Below are 13,200 nucleotides of genomic sequence, written 5' to 3'. Positions count from 1 at the left end.
GGGTGAATGAATGAATGACATGGATGAGGAGAGGGGGGGCAAAAGGGAGTTCAGTGTCAGGTTCGGGGGCAGGATTGGGGCCCTGAGTATTACTGAGATGACGGGAACTGTAGCAGGCCTGCTGCAATGACCGGTCCATACCCCTTGTAGGCTGCCTCTCTCACCCTCTAACTTCAGGGCTTGGTGGCTGTTTTCTGCTCTACTGGGTGGATCAGCAATTGGTGGAAACTGCTGGATGCAGGCCCTCTCAACAGGGGGTGGAGTTGCAGTCTGTGGTCTGAAGGAGAATCACCCTTCTGTGTCAGCAGTGTAGGGCCAATGACACACAACACGTGGGGGACAAAATAACCACAGTGAAGGAAACAAGAGTCAGAGACAAGAGGGGTCTAAAAAAAGGTTTATTTAAAAGCTGGAGATGGGGGAATTTACAGGGATTCATACAATCTTGAATATACATAGAGTAGGAAGATCTGAGGAGAAATGAGAATAGAATCTTTCTTTCTTTCTTTCTTTCTTTCTTTCTTTCTTTCTTTCTTTCTTTCTTCAGAATACACCCATCTGGCTTCTCCCAGCTTTGTAGCAGAGAAAGTGACACACAGTAACATCTTGGTTTGTCTGTAATATTTCAGGAGCAGAACATTCTCCCTTAAACCCAACTGAGCTGCGGAACTGGCCAGCCATCTGTGAGCAGGGGAGGAATATTCACAGTCAGTATCTGAGCCTTCACATGTCTTCCTGGTACTCGTTATTCCCACGGGACTGGAGCATGGGGCTGGAGACGTGGTTTGCCTTGGCGGTCGCAGAATGACCAGACTGACCAGTGACCACCTGAACCGGGACTGAGTAATAATCTGATTGAAATGGGTCTGAGCCACTTGTGTGCTCCTCCTTGGAACCTGAGAATGAGAAAAGCACATGGCAATGCTCAGATCACAAAGAAAGAAAGAGGCTTGGGGCACATTTTGAGGGGGTATCTTTTTGGAGCAAGCAAAGTGATGAAGCCAGTAGGGGGGTGACTGTGGGGTCTCAGTAGTGGGCGCTGTTCTGCAGGGCGCAGGGAAGGGAGCTCAGTAGGGGGCGCTCTGCCCTTACAATTAGTGCTGACCCCAATGCCCCTCTATAGCACTAGGGGCGCTGTGTTGCAGGGAGCAGGAAAGGGGCTCAGTGTGGGGCTGTCTCCCTTCGCAATAAATGCTATCGCCAATGCCCCTGTATAGCACTAGGGGCGCTGTGTAGCAGCTAGAGGGATGCATGACCCTTTAAGGGGTGCTGTCCCCTCAGTGATCACACTGGAGCTGTGGATGAGATGAGGAGCTGCTACAGCTTCCCTGGGAATCTGTATTCACATTTCTTTCTGGCCTGCAGTGCTCTCCCATCTGCATTCAGCTGCTAAACAGCTGCCGCAGGCCGCCCCAGAGATGGCTGCATCTGGAGGAGCGATCCCTCTGTGGCATTACACTGCAGCTGCCCGCCAGCTGCCACGCCCCACCCAAGAAGCAGCTGCCGTTCAGCCTTGGGGATTCCTAGGCAGTGTTACAGGGGTGGCGGTTACCCAGGTGCCCCTCCGCAGAGGTGGCTGCATTTCAGCAGGTGGAGCCGAGGGGTCAGAAGAGGAGATATAACGGTGTAGCTGGTGACAGATATCTTCTCAGTGTTGTCCACAGCAGCAGCCTCTTGGCCAGGTGAGACTCAGGAGGAGAAATTTCAGGGTTCATCTGTTTAAGCTCCTCCAAGGTCCTGCGAAAGCAGGGAGAGGGGAGGGAAATGTGCGATTACCTTTGCCCTTCGTGCAGAGGTGGGAGATGAGGAAGATGAGGCCATTAATGGTGAAGAAGGACCCACCCACAGCGAGCTCCCGGACCCAGGAATGGCTGTGTGCTGCAAAAAAGAGGAAATTGCTAAGAAATATTACACTGGCAGGCGTGTGTGTCCCTGCTGCTCCCTTCTGGAGGGAATGAGACCAGCACAATATGTGTGTGTGTGTGTGTGTGTGTGTGTGTGTGTGTGTGTGCATCACTGCTGTCCCCTCCTGTAGGGGATGTGCACAATGTGTGTGTGTGTTCCTGCTGTCCCCCTGCTGCAGTGAATGAGCTCTGCTGTGTGTGTGTGTGTGTGTGTGTGTGTGTGTGTGTGTGTGTGTGAGTCCTGCTGCTGCCCCCTGCTGAAAGGGATGAACCCTGCTCAGAGTGTGTGTGTGTGTGCTTTTAAGAGGGAGAGAGGGAGAGATTGCTGCCCCCTCCTGGAGGGAATGAGAGCTGCTGTGTGTGTGTGTGTGTGTGTTCATGACTTCTGCCCCCTTCAAGAAGCATTAAGTATATCTTAGACTGCTGACTCTGGGGCAACTTCACCTGTCATGGTAACATTCACAGCCAAGCTCCTTAGGGACAGAATCCACCTCCCACTCATGTTCTCCTCGTACGCACAGGTGAATTCCCCGGCGCTGTAGGGACCAGCTCGCGGGATGCTGAGCATCATAGATCCGGTCCTGGTCTCTGTGGTGCTGACCTCAGACCCCACGTCCCCAGGGATGAGCTCAGCTCCTTCCTTGTAGAAGTGAAACCTTCGCTCACTAGCATTGCTGGGGGCCGTGCAGATGATGAGCAGGGGGAGCCCTTCGCTCACCACTCCGGACGGAGGATCCACACTCAACGCCGGCCAGGGAGGGAAGTCTGAAGGTAGGAGAGGCAACAAGAATGAATTGGGGGTGGGGTGGGGAGTTGACATGGGGGGAATGCAGAGATATTGCCCCAAACTCAACACGGGTAAGATTCAAACTGATACCTCATGTCTCCCTACATGAGGACATTTGCATAGCTGCGAGTGAGAGTCCAGGGTTTATTCCTTCCTCCAGATTCTACAAGGTGAGTGTTGTTAGCCATTAGTTTGTCATGTTGGGGAACAGGTTCTGGGAACTAAGATATTATAGACTCATAGGACTGGAAGGGACCTCGAGAGGTTATCTTGTCCAGTCCCCTGTACTCATGGCAGGACGAGACCATCCCTGACAGGTGTTTGTCTAATCTGCTCTTAAAAATCTCCAATGACAGAGATTTCACAACCTCCCTAGGCAATTTATTCCAGTGCTTAACCTGACAGTTAGGACGTTTTTTCCTAATGTCCAACCTAAATCACCCTTGCTGCAATTTAAGCCCTATTGCTTCTTGTCCTATCCTCAGAGGTTAAGAAGAACAATTCTTCTCCCTCCTCCTTGTAACAACCTTTTATGTGCTTTATGTATCAGGTTGTGCTGAGTGTGGGGCATATGCTGGATCTCCATGCTAGTGACAGTCAAGTAGTCACGTTGGGTGCCATGTTGTTGGCTGTTGGGTAGGCATGATGAATTGTTATATTGCTGGCTGTTGGATAGTCATGATGAGTCTCATGTTGCTGGCCATTGGGCAGCCATGTTGAGCGGCCATGTGAGGCGGCCATACTGTCAGCTTTTTGTCAGCCATGTTGTTGACTGTGTCTGTTGCATTGCCATAGTGTTTGGCCATGTTGTTTGTAGTTGGATAGCCATACTGGGTTGCCATTTTGTTGATAGTTTGGCAGCCATTTTGGTTACCTTTATGTGGGAAGTGAAGGGCATGTTTGGTGACTATTGTTGGCAGCCTGATTTCCATAATTTGGCATAGTATTTGTACAATGGCTGAGGGTGTTCCCAGCTTTTGGATATGCATGTTAATGAGTCACGATTCTGGAAGCCTGGAGATTGTGTTGTCAATTGGTCAGACATGTTGGTAGACTATACTTTTGGCAGTCATGGCTGGGGGGTGGGGTTTAGTCAGTAGTTCGGAAGCCATATTTCTGAAAGCTGAGATGTTTGATATCAGTTTTGCAGCTGTGTTGGCTGCCCATGTTAGTGGCAGTAGGTTGTTGTCAGCAATTGGGTAGCAATTATTATTTATTTGTATTATCATAGTGCCTAGGAGCTCTTGTCCAGACCCAGAATTCTAGGGTGGTAGGCAACCAATATTGGATGGCCATGTTGTCAGTAGTGGGGAAACCATATTGGAGGGCCATATATTGGCAGCTGGTCAGCCATGATGGGTGGCCATGTTGTTTGTAATGGGGTAGCCATGTTGTTGGTAGCTGGGCAGCCAAGTTGGGTGGCCATGTTGTTGGCAGTTGGTCAGCCATACTGTGTGGCTGTATTCACGGAGGGATTAGACATGTTGGGCAGCCGTAGTTGGGAACTGAATGGCAAGTTGGGGGACTGTGCTGTTGGTTGGTTCCTAGCCATACTTTTGTCCACTTATGTCTTTATGCATCTTGGAAGTGTTCACCTCTGACCCTAAGGAATGGTAGAGACTGTGCAGAGCTCACCTTTTACTCTGATGAGGACAGCGTCACTCCTGCTGGACCTGTTCCAAGAACCGGCTTGACCTATCCAGTAGTCGCACTGGTACGACCCCCCATCCTTAGGCCCTGTGAGGTTTATGTTGTAAGTATGGCTTCTCCTGGATGAAGCTGGGACTGAGATGGCCCTTCCGATATTGCTGTAGTACTGGAATCCTTCAACTCTATCCACCGAAGGAGGAGCAGAGCACTTGATTTCAACAGTGTCTCCGGGGAAGTACTCCTGCTTCTGGGGGTTCAGGGACAGGGATGGGGCCGCAAGGGCACCTGGGAAAGAAAAGCTTCCATTGGCATTAATTGGGAAGGAAGACAGAAGCAGCAGCCAAGAGAGAAACCCACAGATGCCCCACATCCAACCCTCAGACATGGGCTACCCCCAGACCAGGCCAAAGAATTAGGACCCGCCCACCTGGAGCACACAGGCACAGAACTGGGGGGGGGCGGGGGCAGGAGAAGAGGTGGATGGGGGTGGGGCAGGAGGAGAATGTTCTGCAATGATGAGGCGTGTTCCTAAACTGCCCTTTCAAGACTTCAGGGTATGATGCCCCCCAAAAGCACACCATCACCTACTGATGTACCCTCCCCTCCCCACCAGGGGGCAGCAACGTACCCATCCAGCCTCTGGACTCCCTGGGCTGAGACCCCACCAACTTGTCTCACCTATGGGGCCGCTCTGGGGTGGAGCTGGCATTGGTGCTGGGCTGGACAAAGTGGGAGCTTGGTGTGTCCAAGGGGGGGCTAACAGGAGATCCTCACAGACCCAACCCCGTGGGATTCCAAACCCCAGCACAGGTGAATTCTCCTCTAGAGACAACCCCACCCCAAAATGAGTCATCTCAATGAGCACAAGTGTCGGCATTACCTGCAGGGAGCACTGGCCTGGGGAGAATCTGGAGAGCGACTGAAAGATAAAAGCGAGGATGAGTCAGAGATCTGGGGAAGGAGGAGTGTGATGGGAGTCAAGAATGCTGGGAAAAAGGCAGGGCGGTAGTGGGAGAATGTGGAGTGGGTTGTGTGTCAGACTCTCCCCCCCCCAGGGGGCCACTTGGAACTTGGGTACCACTGAGCCCACCTGACCCACCAGCCTGGGCTCCCTTTACACTGTAATGCTGAGGCAAGCCAGCTAAGCCCTCCCTCAGGCTTCAGACTGCACTTTACCAGCACACATACAGGTAGGGACACACTCAGCTACAGCTACACTCAGGCTCAGCCAAGAAATTGCCCAGTACTCAAGTGCCCACCCCCATCTAGAGGGTAAACCCAACATTGTACCGTCTTGCGCTGCCCAGAGAACTTTACAGCGTAAGCTCATGAAATTCGCCCCCTCCCTCAATGTGGAGAGGGACATGCACAGCTTTCTGCCCCAGGTTATAATTTCCACACACACTGTTTTCGACAAAACAAAACAAGTTTATTAACTACAAGAGAGAGATTTGAAGTGATTATAGGGGATAGCAAACAGATCAAAGTAGATTACCTAGCAAATAGAAAATGCAACATAAGCTTCATATACTAACAAAATTCGATATGAGCAGCAAATTTTCACCCTAAATGTTGTTTTAGGCAGAAGAGATTCTTGAAGCCAAGCTGCACTTGCTTTCAGCTTTAAACTCCAGTTATTCCTTTCACAGGCTAGACAACCCTCTAGCCTGGGGTCATCAGCCCTTCTCCCCTAGTTCAGTCTTTTTGTTTCTCAGGCGTGTTCAGCAGTCTTCTTTCTTGAGCAGGGAGGCAGTGAAGAATGAGCCACGATGATGTCACTCCCCTGCTTTAAATAGTTTTTGCATATGGAGGGAATCCTTTGTCCCCCTCCCCCCCCAGTGAGTGGAAAAATACTAGTATTATCATGGAGTCCAGTACCAGGTGACTTGGTTACATGACTCTGCGGCCATAACTCAGGGTCTGGCTACACTTGCAGCTGTACAGCGCTGTGAGTTAAACCTGCCTTCGTACAGCTGAGTAGGGAAAGCGCCGCAGTCTGTCCACATTGACAGCTGCCAGTGCACCGGCGTGGCCACATTTGCGGCACTTGCCGTGACATTGGGAGCGGTGCATTATGGGCAGCTATCCCACAGCTATCCCACAGAACACCTCTTCCCATTCTGGCGCCGTGGGTTGTGGGAAGGGGGCGTGGGTGCAGGGCATTCTGCGTCCTGTCCCAATGCCTCGTGATGCATCACTTCGCATCCCAGCAATCCCTGTGTTTCCATCCACATTTGGCGCCATTTGGCGCCATCTTTCAAAGCCATCTTTCAACGGTTTCTGTGCAGCACGGTCTGTGTTCCATTTCGGTCTGCAGGAAATGGAGCCTGAACTGCTGAGGAGTATGCTTATGAGTCTCACCAGCATGGCACATTTGACAGTCGAGCTATTCCTTAAGATCCAAAGGGAGAACATAACATAAGAACATAAGAACATAAGAAAGGCCGTACCGGGTCAGACCAAAGGTCCATCTAGCCCAGTATCCTGTCTACCGACAGTGGCCAATGCCAGGTGCCCCAGAGGGAGTGAACCTAACAGGCAATGATCAAGTGATCTCTCTCCTGCCATCCATCTCCATCCTCTGACAGACAGAGGCTAGGGACACCATTCCTTACCCGTCCTGGCTAATAGCCATTAATGGACTTAACCACCATGAATTTATCCAGTTCTCTTTTAAACTCTGTTATAGTCCTAGCCTTCACAACCTCCTCAGGTAAGGAGTTCCACAAGTTGACAGTGCGCTGCGTGAAGAAGAACTTCCTTTTATTTGTTTTAAACCTGCTGCCTATTCATTTCATTTGATGACCCCTAGTTCTTGTATTATGGGAATAAGTAAATAACTTTTCCTTATCCACTTTCTCCACATCACTCATGATTTTATATACCTCTATCATATCCCCCCTTAGTCTCCTCTTTTCCAAGCTGAAGAGTCCTAGCCTCTTTAATCTCTCCTCATATGGGACCCGTTCCAAACCCTTAATCATTTTAGTTGCCCTTTTCTGAACCTTTTCTAGTGCCAGTATATCTTTTTTGAGATGAGGAGACCACATCTGTACGCAGTATTCGAGATGAGGGCGTACCATTGATTTATATAAAGGCAATAATATATTCTCAGTCTTATTCTCTATCCCCTTTTTAATGATACCTAACATCCTGTTTGTTTTTTTGACTGCCTCTGCACAAGGGTGAGGAGTCCGACGATGATATCGGGTCACGTAACGTGTACGACACGAGATTGCTTGTGGCATTCATGGACATGCTCAGCACCATGGAACACCACTTTTGGGCTCGGGAAACAAGCACTGAGTGGTGGGATCACATCATCATGCAAGTCTGGGATGACGAGCAGTGGCTGCAGAACTTTCGGATGAGAACAGCCACTTTCATGGGACTGTGTGAGGAGCTTGCCCCCACCCTGCAGCGCAAGTACACGAGATTGAGAGCTGCCCTGCCAGTGGAGAAGCGGGTGGCTATTGCAATCTGGCAGCTGGGAATTCCAGACAGCTACCGATTGGTCGCAAACCAGTTTGGAGTGGGAAAGTCGACCGTTGGAATCGTGTTGATGCAAGTTTGCAGGGCCATTAATCGCATCCTACTCAGAAGAACCGTGACTCTGGGTAAAGTGCAGGACATTGTGGATGGCTTTGCACAAATGGGGTTCCCTAACTGTGGAGGGGCGATAGATGGGACGCATAGTCCTATTCTGGCACCACCCCACCTAGCATCCGAGTACATTAATCAGAAGGGGTATTTCTCTATGGTTTTCCAGGTGCTTGTGGATCACCGTGGGCATTTCATTGACATTAATGCAGGCTGGCCCGGAAAGGTGCATGATGCACGCATCTTTCAGAACACTGGCCTGTTCAGGAAGCTGCAAGCCGGGACTTTTTTCCCAGAGCAGAAGATCACAGTAGGGGAAGTCGAAATGCCCATTGTGATCCTTGGAGACCCCGCTTACCCGTTAATGCCATGGCTCATGAAACTCTACACAGGGATCCTTGAGTGTGCTTTTAGCTGTTTAAAGGGCCGCTGGCGATCTCTGTACGGGAAACTGGACTTGGCCGAAAACAGCATCCCCGCGGTTATATCCATGTGCTGTACCCTCCATAATATTTGTGAAGGGAAGGGTGAAAGATTCAGTCAGGCATGGACCTCCGATGTTCAACACCTGGAGGCTGAATTTGCACAACCAGAGAGCAGGGCTCTTAGAGGGGCCCAGCCCAGGGCTTCAAGGATTAGCTTAGTGGTTTGAGCATTGGCCTGCTAAACCCGGATTGCGAGTTCAATCCTTGAGGGGGCCACTTAGGGATCTGGGGCAAAATCAGTACTTGGTCCTGCTAGTGAAGGCAGGGGGCTGGACTTGATGACCTTTCAAGGTCCCTTCCAGTTCTAGGAGATAGGATATCTTCATTCATAATTCAATTCATGCCTTGAGGGAGCAATTTGAGGCTGAAAACCAGCAGTAATGTCTGGTGCCCTGCATGGGACAGAAGTGCAGTGGTTCCAATGTCAGTAGGAATCTGTGTTTGCTAAGCTGACTTGCAGTGCCTGTTTCTTTCCTGGGCTAAGGTAGCTTTTATTTTATTAAATAATAAAGAATGTTTTCAAAGCCAAAAAATCCATTTATTGAAAAGAAAATTCATTTACTGAAAAGAAACACAACTGCTTGGGAATCAGAAAGGGCAAGGGGCTGGGGTGGGGAACGGTACAATCACAGATTTGCGTATGTCCTGTCCTGTGTGCTGTGCGATGAGTGCTGACTTCAGGATGGCTATACTGCATGGTGATGGGGGTTGAGTGCAGAGGGTAAGGGTTGTAGTTCTCAGGGCTGCTTGGTGAAGATACAGGTGTTGGAGGCAGCTGGTGGCAGTAAGAACCCGGATGTTGGGGAAAGTGGGTTGGAGGTGACATGGGGACACAAGGGAAAGAGTTTTGGGACAAGGGCCGCAGGGGGGGTGAGCGCGGTAGTGCTCCGCCTGCATGGCTACGAGCGCCTGGATAGAGTGCGCTTGGTGCTCCATGATGCTTATCAGCTGATCCGTGCTTTGCTGCCGGTGCTCCGTGCTTCGCCGCCGGTGCGCTGCATTTTCCTGGCGGATCCTGCTTTTCCTCTCCCTCCACTCCTGCGCTTTTTGATTCTCTGTAAGAGATTGATGCATCACTTCCTGCAGCATGTCTTCTTTGCTTTTTCGCAGTCTCTTCCGGAGTTTTTGCGGTCTCTCAGTTGGTGATAACACGGACGGCTGAGATCTCAAGGTTGCATCTGTAATGGCAAAATGCAACACTTAACAGAGGCAGCATTGTTTATACCAGATAGAGTAATGATTCCCCGGCACTAAAGGAGGGCACACACAGTCTACACAATAGCATACTTTTCCTGTCCCAAAGAGAGCGCACATAACCCACGGGAGCCCCAAAATGGTGAGTTTCAGAGTAGCAGCCATGTTAGTCTGTATCTGCAAAAAGAACAGGAGTACTTGTGGCACCTTAGACACTAACAGATTTATTAGAGCATAAGCTTTCGTGGACTACAGCCCGAAGAAGTGGGCTGTAGTCCACAAAAGCTTATGCTCTAATAAATTTGTTAGTCTCTAAGGTGCCACAAGTACTCCTGTTCTTTTTGCCAAAATGGTGAGTAAGGGGGACTGATTGTTTCAGGGCTGTACTGTCCTCTGAGTTTCTGTGCCTTGGGGAGAGTCAACAGCTGCAGGGGGCACCTACACTGAACACTGTCCCAACATTTTCCACAGGAGTTCATCCTGGAAGATATCTCGCTGCTGAGGGTGACCTGGGAAGCAAGGGAGGGTCTTCTACTGCAATGCGGCTTCTGCCCTGGCCCATATGCAGCTTGCCTGTGTGCAGCAATGGTCCCCCTGCCCCTCGCGGCACAGTGGTGTGGACACGTTAATCTGACTGGGCCAAGGACCACGGTGGCTCTCCCAAGAAACCTGCGCAAGCGCATTGCCCATGTTCTGGATGAGACTTTCTAAGAGATTACCAAGGCCGATTACCGTGATGTGATAGACCACATCAATGCACTATTCCACATCTAGGCATACATGCAGCCCTAACCCTCCTCTCCCAAAGAGCCCGCACCAAAAAAATTCCTTCCTGAAAAAACAACTTCCCGAAAAAAAAGCCGCTTACCGGGAACCTGCTCTTCTGTTTGTCCTCCACCAAGTACCGGCCACTGCGACTGGCTACCTTCCTCCTGGCTCGAGAAGAGCTCCTGGCTGCATGCCTCCAGGGATTCCGGGGTGTCTCCCCCTGCCCCAGCACCCTCACTCCCGCTTTCCTCCTCCTCCTCCCCCTGCTCTGAAGTGTCCATGGTGGTGCTCGGAGTGGAGGTGGGGTCACCCCCAAGTATCGCGTCCAGCTCTTTTTAGAATCGGCAGGTCGTGGGGGGGTGCACCCGAGTGGCCATTTGCCTCGCGGGGTTTGCAATAGGCACTCCGCAGCTCCTTCACTTTAATCCTGCACTGCACCACATCCTGGTCATGGCCCCTGTCCATCATGGCCCTTGATATCTGCCTGAAGGTATCGTAATTCCTATGGCTGGAGTGCAGCTGGGACTGGGCAGCTTCCTCCCCCCAAACACTGATGAGGTCCAGCAACTCACCATTGCTCCATACTGGGGCTCGCTTGGCGCGTGGAGGCATGGTCACCTGGAAAGATTCGCTGAGAGCACTCCACACCACGCCGGGCTGAGCAAACAGGAAGGGGATTTTTAAAATTCCCGGGGAATATAAAGGGTGGGTCTGACGGTTGGTCACCTGAGGCCAGGGCAGTAGAGTTCGAACTGATGACCAGAGTGGCTAGAACAGGCATTGTGGGATACTGCCGAATACTTGTGGAGGCCAATCAGAGCGCATTGGGGGGCCACACTGGCACCGCAGCACAATACTCTTTATTCTTCTCGGGGAGGTGGAGTACAAGCAGCGCTGTAGCCGCGGAGATACAGCGCTGTACGTGCCTTGCCAGTGTGGACGGGGAGTGAAGTACTGCGCTGTGGGCAGCTTTATTGCGCTGTAACTCGCAAGTGTAGCCAAGGCCTCAGAGGCTGTTTGCAGAGTTCCCAGGAAAGCTTCTCAGTGGGTGGGAAGCATCTTCTAAGATCTATTGTTTTCTCTTACAACCCTTCCCAGTGAGACATCTAGACTGATTGCATTCTGCCTAGTGGGCGTCCCCAGGTGTAAGCACATTTGTAATAGGTGCACAGACAATATTAATAACTTCAGATATAAAAATGATACATGCATACAAATAGGATAATCATATTCAGTAAACCATAACCTTTTCAATGATACCCCACACGACCTCTCTTGTATAAAATACATCATAGTTATGCCATAATCATATCATGACAATATCTCTATGAGGAATATGGGGTCGTAGTGTCACAGGACAGTACAGCTCAGATGAGAAGGAAAGCAAGAAAAAGCAAGCAAGAAAAGAGACAGAAAGAGAAAGAATGCAAACAGGCAAGCAAGAAAGAAATATAGACAAGAGGCAGAACGAGAAAGCAGAAAAACAAGCAAGCAAGAAAGAAAAGCGAGAGAGAGAGAGTAAAGAGGAGGATGGAATGCAAGCAAGACAGAAAAGAGACAGAAAGAGAATGCAAGAAAACAAACGCAAGAAAAGAACGAGAAAGCAAGACAGCAGTCAAGAAACAAAAGATAGAAAAAAATAAAAGAGGTTGAAAGAAAAAGCAGGAAAGCAAGCAAGAAAAGCAATAGAAGAGACTAAACGAGCTAGAAAGACAAAACAGGAAAGCAAGCGAGCAATCTAGAAAAGAGGAATCAGAAAAGCGAGCTGGAAAGAAAAGCCCTAGCAAGAGAAAGAAATGAAAGAGCTAGAAAGAAAAGCCAAGAACCAGAGAAAAGCCATAGAAAGATAGAAGCAAGCAAGAAAGACGAAAGTAAAAGACAGAAAGAAGGATGGTGAGCAAGCGAGCAAGGAAAGAGAAGCAGGAAAGCAAACAAGGCAGGAGATAGCCCAAGAGAGGAAGCAGGCCCAGGGAGGCTACTTACCCAGCAGCGGCAGCAGGAGAGTTAGCTCCATGCTGAGTGAACTGATCCGTCTGGGGCTGAGAGCTGGGTTCTGAGCCATCAGCACTGTCTCTGCCCAGGGAGGAGACTGGCTCCCTTCCTGTCAGCTGAACCCCAGCTGGACGTGACACCCAGCCTCCACTTCCTCTGCGATGTGGGAGATATCCTGGCATCCCAGTGAAGGTCACATGCTGGACTCTTGGGCAATATGACAGCAGTTGCTGACCACAAACTGAGGCCCTCCTCCCTGCATTTCCCCCCACCCCCCTCAGCGTCTTGCAAAAGCAACATGGCCCTGGGCCAGCTCAGCTCAACGCGGTGTTACCCACCCATAGGACCTTCTCCAGTGGTGTGGGGAAACTGAGGCACGGTGCAGGCAAGGTGGGTGATGCCCCAGCCTTTATACAGTTTCCACTGGGAGTCAGATATTTGCGGTGGCCAACGTATAAGAAAATTAATTATTTCCTCCCGTTTGCATTGAAATTTTTCACCCTGATTTTCTAAGCAGCTCAAACTTGCCTGTTTGTGCCGAGGCCTAAGGGGTTTGAATGCCCATGAACAAGGATGGGAATTGGGTGTCTGAATCCCTTTGGCCATCTCATTTTTGGATTGAGGCTCTTATGGGCAGCAACTGGCTCTGGGCTGTGGGGTGGTTGATGCTAGTAATCTCATGATAAAGACCAGAGGCCAGGAATTTCAGGGGTGCCTAGAGATTCTGTCTGGCTTGCCGGGAAGCTGCCCTCGGAGGATCAGGGCCTTTCCAGATCCCAAGGACCCACAATCCCTAGTCACCTTTGAAAATGTTGGTTGC

At 50.4% G+C, this 13,200-nt stretch overlaps 1 protein-coding gene across 1 annotated transcript; it reads right to left on the bottom strand.

Annotated features, from left to right (window-relative positions):
- Window positions 1-387: 387 nt before the first annotated feature.
- Window positions 388-12,552, bottom strand: LOC112060482 (alpha-1B-glycoprotein-like). The gene is made up of 6 exons (XM_024110980.3): window positions 12,372-12,552; window positions 5,222-5,260; window positions 4,327-4,626; window positions 2,349-2,669; window positions 1,777-1,878; window positions 388-896 (listed from the first exon to the last, which is right to left on the bottom strand). The coding sequence occupies exons 1-6, from the start codon at window positions 12,448-12,450 to the stop codon at window positions 724-726; spliced, it is 1,014 nt and encodes a 337-aa protein (XP_023966748.2). The 5' UTR covers window positions 12,451-12,552; the 3' UTR covers window positions 388-723.
- Window positions 12,553-13,200: the final 648 nt, after the last annotated feature.

Source organism: Chrysemys picta, chromosome 13 (assembly GCF_011386835.1).
Source record: "Chrysemys picta bellii isolate R12L10 chromosome 13, ASM1138683v2, whole genome shotgun sequence".
NCBI classification, from domain to species: Eukaryota; Metazoa; Chordata; order Testudines; family Emydidae; genus Chrysemys; species Chrysemys picta.
This window is presented reverse-complemented; position numbering and strand designations above follow the sequence as displayed.

What these genes read in the sequence shown, in the direction of transcription:
- LOC112060482 (XM_024110980.3), bottom strand. Translation starts at nt 12,450, where the DNA reads ATGGCTCAGAACCCAGCTCTCAGCCCCAGACGGATCAGTTCACTCAGC. An exon ending in CAGGCCAGTGCTCCCTGCAG is followed by an intron (nt 4,627 to 5,221) that starts GTAATGCCGACA and finishes TTTCTTTCCCAG; the next exon opens with GTGCCCTTGCGGCCCCATCC. An exon ending in CCTCTGCACGAAGGGCAAAG is followed by an intron (nt 897 to 1,776) that starts GTAATCGCACAT and finishes TCTCATTCTCAG; the next exon opens with GTTCCAAGGAGGAGCACACA.